Source organism: Notolepis coatsorum, assembly GCF_963971535.1.
Source record: "Notolepis coatsorum genome assembly, chromosome: 2".
NCBI lineage: Eukaryota > Metazoa > Chordata > Actinopteri > Aulopiformes > Paralepididae > Notolepis > Notolepis coatsorum.
This window is the reverse complement of record NC_140166.1, coordinates 95872100-95884520: the sequence shown is the minus strand read 5'-3', so window position 1 is coordinate 95884520 and position 12421 is coordinate 95872100. Positions and strand designations below refer to the sequence as shown.

Below are 12421 nucleotides of genomic sequence, written 5' to 3'. Positions count from 1 at the left end.
GTTTGGAAACCGTTCACTGCAGTGAAACGTTCACCAAACCATCCTGCCCCTGGCACCAACACACAACATGGTTGTGTATCAAAACAAACCAGCATTACTAACACTAATACCCATGCCTGAAGACACAGGGCCTACCTGGGTACAAGATGGCCCGACAGCCAATCTTGCACAGCTGAACCTTGGTCTGCTGCCATCAGACGAGGAAACATCAACATAGTGTCGCCCGTTGTGTCGCTGAAAACATGCTTCGAAGATGCCAGGGGCCAGCAACCTCCGGTAAGCTTTCAACATTATGTATCTTCTCTGATCTTTTCATCCTACTAGTTACATACGGTGCACGCAGCCGATATGATGGAACGAAAATAGAGGAAGAGTGTTTGGTGACCATAGTCATGGTTATATAGGCTACGCCTCCATAGGGGCGGGGCCCGATCAGGTATGGGTGCATTAAGTTGTTCGTATTGGAGTACAGTAGGTACTAGGAGATAAGGGATATCTCAATAGGGCTTAAGAGCAGGACGCGATAAGCCAGATACGAAATATAACCAATGTACACATTAAAATCAAGTAAATCCAACGAAAAATTGTTTTCAGTGTAGGTTTGAGTGACATAAAACAAATTATTGGCCACCCCTGCGCTAGACGCTTGCAAAATGCTGTGACTTTCATCTGTTCCAACGGCCCAATGTTAGAATAACGTTCTAATAAAATTTTCCTGAAGTCATTTTGAAATATCAGAAACCGTGCCAGATAATACGGGTACTTTTGGGAAAAGTCATTGAGTGACAGAGCTGGAGCTCGACCGAGTGACGAGGATACATTTATACAAAATGCCTAGGGGTCATGTGACCCCTTGTCGGCTGTGCTAGTGTTAAAAAGTAATCTAATTACTTTACTGATTACTTGATGAAAGTAACTAGGTTACGAAGTCGTCGTTGTCCCCCCTGCTGCCACAACATAAGAATGACAACAGTTTTTTTTAATAATGCTTTATTGAAAGTGCATAATGTCATAAATCATGATTGGCTGCTCAGACAGGTCACCATGAGTTGTCATCAGCCATCAGGCCATATAAGGTCACATCTGTCCACTGCTCAGGCACTCTAGGACAGTGGTTCCCAAACTAAATAAAATAGAAAATGTATATAATATAATTTTAATAAAACATTTAATTGTAAAACCATTTCGTAATATAAAACATGGTATTATAGTTTGTTATTCTCTCAAATTAGGCTTATCATTATGGGTAAATAGTGGCGCTTGTGCGTGATGACAGTTTTACTGACGGTCTGCTCCTCTGCTCTGCACTTACCAGCGTAAAAGCAGTGGCTCAGCAAGCAAAATATATTCACTGCTGCATCCACAGGAAGGCCCTAGCTGCCAAAAAAATGCCTGCTGATCTCAAAAAAGGTTTTGGACGAAGCGGTAATAACTGTCAATTTGATCAAGGCCTGTCCATTGAATTCACGGTTGTTTGCAGCTTTATGCGATGAGATGGGCAGTGATCACTTATTAGCACACGTTATCTTATCCTCTAACTCAACCTCGTGTGTGATAACCAAGACCTTACCTGTCCTGTCTGCACCTGTCACTTGCTTGGCAGCTTCATCTGCTCTGTTGTTCCCTCGAGTCACTTTGGACTCGTCTGACTGATGTGCAGCACACTTGATTATCGCAATCTGTTTTGGTTTCATAATGGCTTCTAACAAATCCTTAATCTGGCTACAGTGGCGTGTGGCGCTACCATCGGCTTTCTTAAATCCTCTCCCTTTCCACACTGCGCCAAATAAAAACGCAATATTCTGTGCATAGGCCGAGTCTGTATGGATATTCACAGTTTTGCCTTCTGCCATCTTACATGCTTCAGTCAGAGCGACTAGTTCTGCCAGCTGAGCTGAGCAGGGTTGGGTCAAAGGTTCAGCCTTTTCTACCACAAACCCATCGTCTTGTGACCTTACCACAGAGTAGCCTGCTTTTAGCCCTTCACCAACTCGGTAACAAGAGCCATCAGTCCATAGTTCCAGATCTGGACTGCTAAATGGGAAAGCCTGCAAGTCAGCTCTGAGTCTAGAGTACCTCTCGGCTTCGGCCACACAGTCGTGAGGTTCTCCATCCTCAGGCGTAGGGATGTCCGCTGCCGGGTTCACCGTGGAACACCTGACCAGAGTCACATCTTCCTGTTCCAAAAGCCTGTAATAATGTCTAATACGAGGCATCGTTAGTGCATATTTACCGGACTCCAACAAACTCTTTAAGTCATACCTCGCCATGATATCCACTGGATATCCCATCATAATACTTGCGGCTTTCTCGTACATTATGTAGACTCCCGCCATTTCCCGGTAGCAGGGAGCCATCCCCATCTCGACCTCCGAGTAGGCAATGGAGTAGTACGCTATTGGCTGTGGACGCGCCCCCACCCCGGTGTCCTGGGTCAACACTGCGCATGCCTGCTTCTGATCTGGAGAAGAAGAGACATAGAGTATGAATTTCTTGGTATAGTCAGGCAAAGCCAGGGCTGGCGCCTCTAACATACGGGACTTGATTGTTTCAAATGCCCGTAGACCATCCACAGTCCAAGTTACTTTAGCACTCAGTTTATCAACACCACACTCTTTCATCATGGCCCTTAAAGGTCCTACTAACTCAGTGTAGTTTTCGACCCATGGGGCACTGTACCCCACAATACCCAAAAACCCCATCATTTGTCTTACCGTCACAGGTTTGGGAGCCGTCTTAATGGACACCAAATGTTCTTCCAAAATAGCCCGATGGCCCTGTGAAATTGTTTGTCCTAAATATGTCACTTTAGGTGTACAAATATTGCAATTTGTTCAAAGACACTTTGTGGCCTTTGTCTGCTAACAGCTGCAACAGCTTAACAGATTTGCGGTGACATGTTGTCAGATCATCTGCACACAAAATAAGATCATCCATGTACTGAATGACCCTAGAGGTCAATATTTTATCCAACCCGTCTAAATCCTCCCTTAAGATTTTGTTAAATATGTGTGGAGAATGCTTTAATCCCTGAGGGATCCTAGTGTACTCATAATGCTCATTCTTATAGGTAAAACCAAAAAAATGTTGGCACTCCTTGCTCTAGGGTACACTAAAATATGCACTACACAAATCTATAACCGTAAAATATTCAGCTTGCGGTGGGATAAATGTCAATAACGTGTGGGGATCTGGGACATCCGCAGGATAGTCAATTAAAACCTCATTGACCGCCCTCAAGTCATGTACCAACCGGTACGAGGTGTCAGGTTTCTCCACTGGAAGCAACGGTGTGTTGCTTCTGGGGTTATTTGTTTTCTGTAGTACTCCTGCTTTCAGAAGTCCTTTGATTTGTGGCTCGATTCCAGCCACCGCTTTCTCCTTCAGTGGGTACTGATTTTTCCAAGGCAGGGTTGCTCCCGGCCTAAGCTCCACTCTCACAGGTTGAGCGGACTTGATTAATCCAATGTCAGTGCTGTTTTTCGACCACAGCTCTCCTGGGACCGCCTCCATCATCTCCTCCTGTCGGCTCAATGTCTTAGGAAACTCTCCCACTGTCTCTTGTGTTAACTGCACAGTTTGGGGACGACTCATCCCTGTGCCCTGAACCATGATCTTAACAAACCTTTTGTCGGGGCTTATCCAGATCAATTTGTTTTCCTTCGTCTGTTCAAATTGTATTCCTTCCGCTTCCTTCATCATCTTGCCGATGTGCTGTTGATCACACCAGTTAGTTACCTTTAATGTCACATGGGGAACACTATCCGTAATCTCGTGTTCTTTTTGCAAATAGTCGCTCCGTGAGATACGTAGCGCTGCTCCTTGCGGACCCAATATGATATTGGTTGCATTAAGCTGTACCTCCTCTGGTTGAACACTCAGCCACTCCTTAGCCTGTGACGGTTCTGCATCTTTATGGTATTGCAGAGTGCAATGGTATGGTGTCTTTGGGTCACTTGCTTCTGTCATGTTGGCTGTGATAAATGTCTCCCATTTCAAGGCTGAACCAAGCAAGTCTTGGCCCAGTCCTCCTAGCCAATAGACTTCCGGTGGTCGGCTGTCGATCCTTTGTATCATCTGGTAGTAGTGGTCCTCCCGTACATTGATCACACAACCATCAGCCGTACATTGAATATCTATCCCCAACAAACCCAGGCCATCTCTGCATAGTAAGTTAATGGGTGAGCTTTCCGAGACGAGTAGGGGAATAGTTGCTTCTCTGCCTTGGTATCTCAGGTTCACAGGGTCGGTCACTGGGATAAGCTGTTTGATTCCCTCAAATCCAATTGTCCTTACATATCGACCGGACATGGTTAGGTGCGTGGCGTCGGGGGGTTGCACTGCCGTATAGGCTGCTCCGGTGTCTGCCATCATCTCGACAGATTTGTCATTCACCGATATGCACACAATAGGCTCCTCCCTCAAAGACGACACTGACAGCTGACACCTCCCCATTGGATTCTCTGGGCCCCTTCAGAGTGGTTGGTCCGGCCCTCTTGATGGGTTCACCGGGCCTTGGTTCCCATTCTGGTTTGGGCCTTGGTTCCCATTTTGGTTTGGGCCTTAGTTTTGTTCTTGATACCGACCCTGGTTTTGCCCATATCCTCCTCTTCTTCTGTTATTCCATCGAGGTCCTCCTCCTCTGGCTTGAGATCGATATTCTCCTCCTCTGGGTTGATATTCTTGTTCACAGTCCCTAGACATATGTCCGAAATGTCCGCAATACCAGCACTCTATTGACCCTGGCTGGGGCCTGGATCCATTCGGTCCTCCTCTTCTATTTCCATTTAGTCCCTGTGGCTGCCAGGGTGATCCCCTCTGGTACTGTTGTTGTCCTGGTGCCGGCCCTTCCTGTGTTCCGGGCTGTGCTGGTTCCTGGTTGTTCGGTTGTCCACCAGTCCCCGTCTCGGCTTTGGGCTGTGCGGCTTGTACCATAGCTTGTAGGTATTCCACTACCTTGGTTGCCTCGACTGGCTGTTGGTACAAGAGCTTTCGCTGGCTTGCCGTTTCTTTTTCTTTGGCCTGTTGCTCCTTCTTCCTGTACAGCTCAACTTGATGGCTTACGTTTTCCATGTACTGGTTTAAGGGAAGACTTCCCAGACACACCACCTCATTCAGTTTCTGTCTCACTTCACTGGAGAGGCCCAGCTGAATTTTTTCTCTGAGCATCGCCTCCCCCATTGGATTGGCTTCTGGGGCTTGGCCAGTCATGTCTCTCCAGGTGGCGTAGGCCTTCGCCACATATTCCCTGGGGTGGGTATCAGGCCCCAAGGGACCAATGTAGATCTTGTCTGGGTGCATCAAGGTTGGATAGGTCTCATGCAGGGCTTGCCACAGTACTCCCATGTGGGCGGCGAATAGGTCCTGGTCATGTGCTCCGGAAACTATGTACCTATTCATACCAGCCTTGTGTAGTAGATCTTCCATGGCCGCGACTCCTACTTTGTGAGAGAACAACCGCTTGACATCACCGACAGCCAGCTGTTGGCCTACCATCAGTTCCTCCAGTTTGGCAATCCACGGAAATGCCCCGTTCTGGAGGGATGGCAATTTCTCCGATACTTGGGTAATATCTGAAGCATTCCAGGGCCTATATTCCAACCCCTGTGGTTTTATTATTACTGGGGCTATGGTGACTGTTTGTTCTCTTGTAGCTGATGTTGTCACTCTTCTCGTTTCGACCCTTTCCAACTCTTTGATGTCTTTCGTTATTCTTTCACCTTCTTCTTCCAAAGCTGTTCGTATGGCTTCGACCTGTCTCCAGGTTTCGGTGATCGCTTGGTAGCCCTCGGAAACGGCGTCTTTGTTCTCGTTGTAGACCTGTATCCGTTCTTCCAGATCGCGTTTTTCCTTGATTATTCCCCTGTTTTTTACTCTTTGTTCCTCCAGGGCGTCTTTCAGTCGCATCATCTCGCGGCTGTCTTTGGCGGCTGGGGGGGAAGAGTAGTTTGGTCCTGGTCTACTTTTTGGTGTCTTCATGGAGGCTCCCCTCTGTTCCTCCTCTTGCCCTTGCTCCTCTTCTTTGTCCTTTTTCTTCCATTCTTCCCTTGTAGCCCCCACCTCTGAGTCTTCCTCTAGTTCGTCCAGGTATTTGCAGGCTGAGGGGGGGGGGGGGGGGGGAGATCACGATAGGGGGGACCTCTCGTTGGCTCTCCCTGGCTGTAGCCTCCCCTGTCGCTGAGGTCTCTGAAGGCCAAGGGGGGGGGGGGGCCTCTCGCTGACTCCCTCTGGCGGTAGTACTCCTCATCGCTGGGGTCGCTACTGCATATATATTTTCTTAAATCCAGTCCTTTAGCCTGAGTCCTCCCTCCACCCCCTAGGCGTCCCTGTCCTTCCGCCCAGAGAATAGCCTTCTGTCCGGCAGAGAGCGGTGCAGTCCTCCTTTGTTGCTGTATTTCTTCTAGATATATCTTCGCCGCTCTGGTAGCAGGAGGAGTTCGGGGCAGAGTTGCTCGCTCCCTCCTTTCAATCTCCTCCTCTTGCTCGTCTGTTTCAGGCGTTAGGAGGATTCTTGTCATTGCACGTCCCGCCTCTGTCTCACGGCCGCTGTCGTTCGTTATATTATAAAGGCTGTTCATTCTTAGCACAGGCAGGATAGGGTATATTGGTTCCCTATTCCCGCTGGCATATGGTGGGGGTGCTATAGCTACCTCAGTTCTTACCTGTTCTGATCTCGGTGGGGGTCCTTGGGTGAGCGGGGCTACCTCAACTGCGCTTTGGGAGGTGACTATTGTCCTGTCAGGGGCCAGGGGAGTGGTCGTGATTGGGGCTATCTCCTCTATCGGCTTGGCCTCCTCACTGACAGTCGAACTGCCCTTTTCCTCACTGGTCCTTCTCTCAGCTTCCTGAGAGAAGAGTTCTAAAGTGGTTGCATGCATTTTTCCCCTCTTTTCGTCGCTTTACTCCCCTTCCTCCCCTTTTCCTCCTCCGTCCTATAAGTTCTAATTAGTGCATGCAGATCTACTATTATTGCCAAATCAAAAGAGCCCTCAATCGGCCAACATTTTGCGATGTGTGGCCATCTTTTGTTCCATTTCTTTGATAATCTAGTAATTTTTGCCAAATAATAAGGATTGTCCTGTGTGAAAGGATTATTCTTAGCAATAATTTGTACCGGATTATCCTCCATCCAACCAATTAGGGTAGTCATCTCTTTATTTGCTACGGTTTCCATTTTCTTATATGCGTTTCTTCTTCTCCTTTACCAGAGTTTTAATTCCTATTTATTTTTCTCAATGGCAGCAGGCAAAACAATCTGTTTTGTATTCCCTGTCTAAATGTAGGTGTCTATGCTTTTTGTGACTGACTCCTACTCGAACAGCCAATAATGGCACTGTACACCCTAACTATTCTCTTCTTTCCCTTTTCCACCTGAAATTCCTATTCTTACCTGATTTGTGGTGTTCCGCGTGCCCAATAGAACTGCTGAAGACAAGAGCACACAAAGACAACAGTTCTTTTTAATTCATCAACTGGACTTGCACTTTACTCCGTCTTTACAATAAACATTTTTAGAGGTTTTTTACTATTGTATGAATATCCTTTTACTTTCTTCATACAATCTTAAAAATGAGATATTTGTGATTGATACATGTGTTTGATGTCTCCGTTCTCTACTCCCTGATTTTTCTTTCGATCTCCGTCAACACACTGGCTTTTTATTTTTGGCGAATCTCGGCTCTCTATTTCTCCTTGATTCCACTCCAATTCTGATTCACCTCGGAAAACACAAACATCTTGATTAGAGCTTTACCCTTTAACAATTACATTTACATTCATTCATCTATTTCCATTTGTCAGTACCATTCCCCCCAGGGGATACTCGTCTTCCAGACTCGTGTCCACTAGAAATATTCAAAAGTATGTACAGGACACCGCGCCCTGCACGCCGTGAGGTGCCAGCCTCTGTTTTATGAAGAGCCCATCACAGACCCTCCACAGAGACCAGAATACACCTCACCACAGGTACAAGGCAGTCAGCGTCCAAACACCTTACCTCATCACTCAAGCTACAATCCCCAGGATCCAGTGCCTCCTGACTCCTGTTTTTATACATAATCAGATTGTTTTTAGTAATACTGTGCACGAGCATTACACTAGAGGTTCCAGTAGTGGGCAGCTTGAATTGCCAGGTCCTAGAACCAGCGCTCTGGGGAGATCTTTTATTTTTAGAGCATTAACTCTGTGGAATGGCCTGCCTCGAAACCTCTGCTGCATTTACAGTAGATTCACTTTTAAAAAGAATCTTAAATTGTTTTTAAATTGTTTTTAACACTGTAAAGTGTTTTTTTGTTTTTGTTTTACACTAATGTAATTTTAGCTATATTAATTGTTACAGTAGGTTCATTATGCATTGTGTGTACTGACTTTTAATAATTTTGTTTTTTTGCAATGGTGATTGTTTTTGTGTTTTTTTGTGTGTGGACCCCAGGAAGACTAGCTGGTTGCTATCGCACCAGCTAATGGGGAACCCTAATAAAATCAAATCAAATCAAATCAGTGCCCTGCCGGACGGCCATGCATAACCGACCGGACCCAACACCGAACCATAGGTACACAGCTCCTTACAATACAGTCATCAATCATGTACCTACTATGGAAAAACTGCATACACACACATACAACAAACGTCAATGCACAATATCCCCAGACACGTCCCCTATTTCATACCCTTAGCACACCCTAGCTTAACCATCCCCCGACCCAGAATGGCCACCACCCAGATCACAGAATGGTAGCCAGGGCGTACTCTTGTTATCCTGGCATCAACGGGACTCCCACCCCTGCTCGGCCCCCCGCAACATCCTCCTGTATTACCATCACCATCGCAATTGTAGGTGCAGCCGAGCAGAGTGACTTCTCAATCGCAGGACCAGCTGCGCAGAGAGTCCTGAACATATACCCAAAGCATGCTTTGACCACAGACACACAAACAACTACTACTACAAATATCACTACAGCATAGAGCAGATACTTGACAATTGACCACCCTATATAGCCCAATTGCCCTTGACCCCAATCATCCCATGATTCCTCCTGAGACTCATGTAGATCCCTTGTAATGTTCTTCAAATGCTCAATTACGTCCGGCATGCCCATTTCATCATTCGCAGGCACATACCTACAGCATTCCTGACCAATTAATGCACATGTACCCCCCGAAGCCGCCAATAAGAAGTCCATAGCTGCCCTAGTCTGCATTTCCATCAGCCGTAATGACCGTATCTCCTCATCCTCCAGGGTAAACCCCTTCGTCGATGTGGCAGCCATGTCCTCAAATACTTTAGCCAAATCAATTTCTCCCATATTTGCATATGCCCCATACCAGGGAAACGCCACCCTGAAAAAATGATCCGCATCCACCGCCCGCGTCTTCCTCGCCCCAGGGTGCGTCGGCAAGACATCAGTTACCCTCATTGCCGGCACCAAATATCCCATCGCACACCTCCCTTTCCAACCCGCTGGCAACGCAACATACGCATTTTCGCCACAAATCCAATATGTACCCGGGGGAGCCCGTGTAGCTACCTCCGCAACCCCCAGGCCCACGCTGCCTACGCAATTCCCCAACGTACCAACCTCCATCCCATCCTTACTATCCTCACACCTCGTAAATTCCTCCGGCCTAATCGCCACCGGAATAGGCCCAACATCCAATGGAGCCTGCACCATCTTTCCCCCTAGTGCCAGCCCCGCCCTACGATAACCCTCCATCCTCTCCTCTCCTACCCCCTTACACAGGAAAGGCAAATTATACCCCTTCACCACTGAGTTATGACACTCAGTCAACGGGTGTGCCATAAGAGGTAGCCCAGCTGCTGCAGACTGTGGCGCTAAGCCGCACACATAACAATCTGTCTTATTTGCACTTTTCGCCACCGCTCTTGCCATCTTTATAAACAAATGTTTGTGAGGTCCCGGCAATGCTCGCTTGTCCACGTCTATATTTACAAGTTCGGGTGTCTGGTCCCAAAAATACAGCATAACCCCCGCCGCACATAACAACCAACTCGTTACCAGAGTGCACGTCACTAAAGCGCACTTCGCATTTCTAGACAAACCAGAGCACATCCTCGGACCGGCCTGCCCTCCTCTGCGTTATCTCTGCCTTCCTCCTTCAGCCGCGCGTTTCCTATTTTTTCCTGTAACCCCCACAAATAACAAATAACAACACGCCTTTTAACAACACGTCCTCCCAGAAACAATAAATAACAACGTCTCATCCCACCCTAAACCAAACCTCCAACACCACATAAGAGGAGAGTGGAAGAGAGGGGATGGGAGGGTGTTGCCGGGCCGGGGAGGGGCACGTACACGCTATGTGTATCTAGGGAAGAAGAGCTAGGAAAGAAGCTAGGAAAGGAGCTAGGAATGGAGCTAGGAAAGACCAGGGAAGGCTTGGGTAGGCTAGGGTAGACTAGGGTATGCTAGGGTAGACAATGGTAGGGTAGGGTAGGCCAGGGTAGGCTAGGGTAGGCTAGGGTAGGCTTGGGTAGGCCAGGGTAGGCCAGGGTAGGCTAGGGTAGGCTAGGGTAGGCCAGGGTAGGCTAGGGTAGGCTAGGGTAGGCTAGGGAGGGAGAAACTAAGGAGGCAGGACGGGAAGGGAGGAAAGGAGGGAAGCTAGGAAAGGAGCTAGGAAAGGAGGAACCAGGAACTAGGAAGGGATCCAGCGGGAGGGGCGGGCTTGAGGAAAATAAATTCTACACGGATGAGGGGGGGGGGGAACTGAAACCAAAACAATACCATGCATACAAAAAAATAACTCATGTCCAGGGGGAGGTAGGTGGCGCCACTCAGCCTTCTGACTTTTGTGGAGACCTCCAGCCATATTTTTCATGGTTCTTTACCAGGGTCCCAAAGGCGGCCTCCGCCTCCTTCTGGCTGAAAGCTACCCCACCAGCCTCTTCCACCCTTCTACTAATGCGACTCTGTCCTTTCACGAGGCTTGCGGCAAACTGTCTCATGACGGCCTCCATTGTATAGGCGCTAGACCAACCACGCAGTGTTAACAGCTCCATGCATATGACCCCACCCTCACTCACGTAACCATTCTCCAACCGCGGGGCGAGTACCTGCATGAAAGGCGGAGAGAATGGGAAATTGTCAGGGAAAGAGACACTCAGCAATATGAACTCTGTGTCCGTTTCTTTCATGTCTTGCCACAACGGAGAGTCTACGTCTACCTGGAATAACCGAACTCGCCAGTCGAAGAGGTTGTCCTCGACCAGTTCCACCGTGACGAAACTACCGCCTAGTCGTCGGATCTCCTGGAGCTCCCTCATAAGCCTTCGCGTCTGGACCTGGGCACCGCGAGGTGCCGGTGGCGGTGCAGAAGGTGCACTGGTTCCCCTCAACCTGGCGACTGCCCTCGCGAACAAGCCTTGTGCTGCAGACTGCTGTCCCTCCTTTACGCCTTTCACCATATTTTACTGGTCAAATTAGTCATGCATTAGACAATCTTAACGGTTCGATCCCCCAATTTTCACTTAATGATATTACAGTATGTAACTCACATCGCTTCTTACTATCATTTGTTAGTGTTCTAGCCGATCCCAATGCACACGCCCACCATATGGTGCTCTCAGAAAGGGAGAGAGCGAGAGAGAGCGGGCAAAGGCAGAGAAAGAAAGGGAACCTTTTTAAGGAAAAATTGGGGGGCTCAAGGAAGGAGGGGGGGTCCACTATGAACAAGGAGAAAGAGTGGGAGGAATAAGTGGGGTGGGGGGGCAAACATCACTATGGTCAAGTGAAGTAACCCAACTTGAGGGCACAAGGGGAGAGAGGGAGGAAGAAAAGAAGAAAGGAAGGACACATTGGGGAGGGGGGGTAAACATCACTATGGTCAAGTGAAGTAACCCAACTTGAGGCACAAGGGAGAGAGGGAGGGAGGGAGGGAGAGAGAGAGAGAGAGAGAGAGAGAGAGAGAGAGAGAGAGAGAGAGAGAGAGAGAGAGAGAGAGAGAGAGAGAGGAGAGAGAGAGAGAGAGAGAGAGAGAGAGAGAGAGAGAGAGAGAGAGAGAGAGAGAGAGAGAGCAAGATGGAGGGAGGAAGAAAGAGATAGAGAGAGAGAGGAAGAGGGAGGGAGGAAGGAAGAGGGAGGGAGGAAGAGAGAGAGAGAGGAAGAGGGAGGGAGGAAGAGAGAGAGAGAGAGAGAGGAAGAGGGAGGGAGGAAGAGAGAGAGCGAGAGGAAGAGGGAGGGAGGAAGAGAGAGAGAGAGAGGAAGAGGGAGGGAGGGAGAGAGAGAGAGAGCGGAAGAGGGAGGGAGGAAGAGAGAGAGCGAGAGGAAGAGGGAGGGAGGAAGAGAGAGAGAGAGAGGAAGAGGGAGGGAGGGAGAGAGAGAGAGAGCGGAAGAGGGAGGGAGGAAGAGAGAGAGCGAGAGGAAGAGGGAGGGAGGAAGAGAGAGAGAGAGAGAGAGAGGAAGA

At 48.4% G+C, this 12421-nt stretch overlaps 1 protein-coding gene across 1 annotated transcript; it reads right to left on the bottom strand.

The window, feature by feature from the left end:
• Positions 1-10793: 10793 nt before the first annotated feature.
• Positions 10794-11297, bottom strand: LOC311222972 (ubiquitin-conjugating enzyme E2Q-like protein 1; the record flags this gene model as incomplete). The annotated part of the gene is made up of 1 exon (XM_084307643.1): positions 10794-11297. The coding sequence occupies exon 1, from the start codon at positions 11280-11282 to the stop codon at positions 10794-10796; it is 489 nt and encodes a 162-aa protein (XP_084163769.1). The 5' UTR covers positions 11283-11297.
• Positions 11298-12421: the final 1124 nt, after the last annotated feature.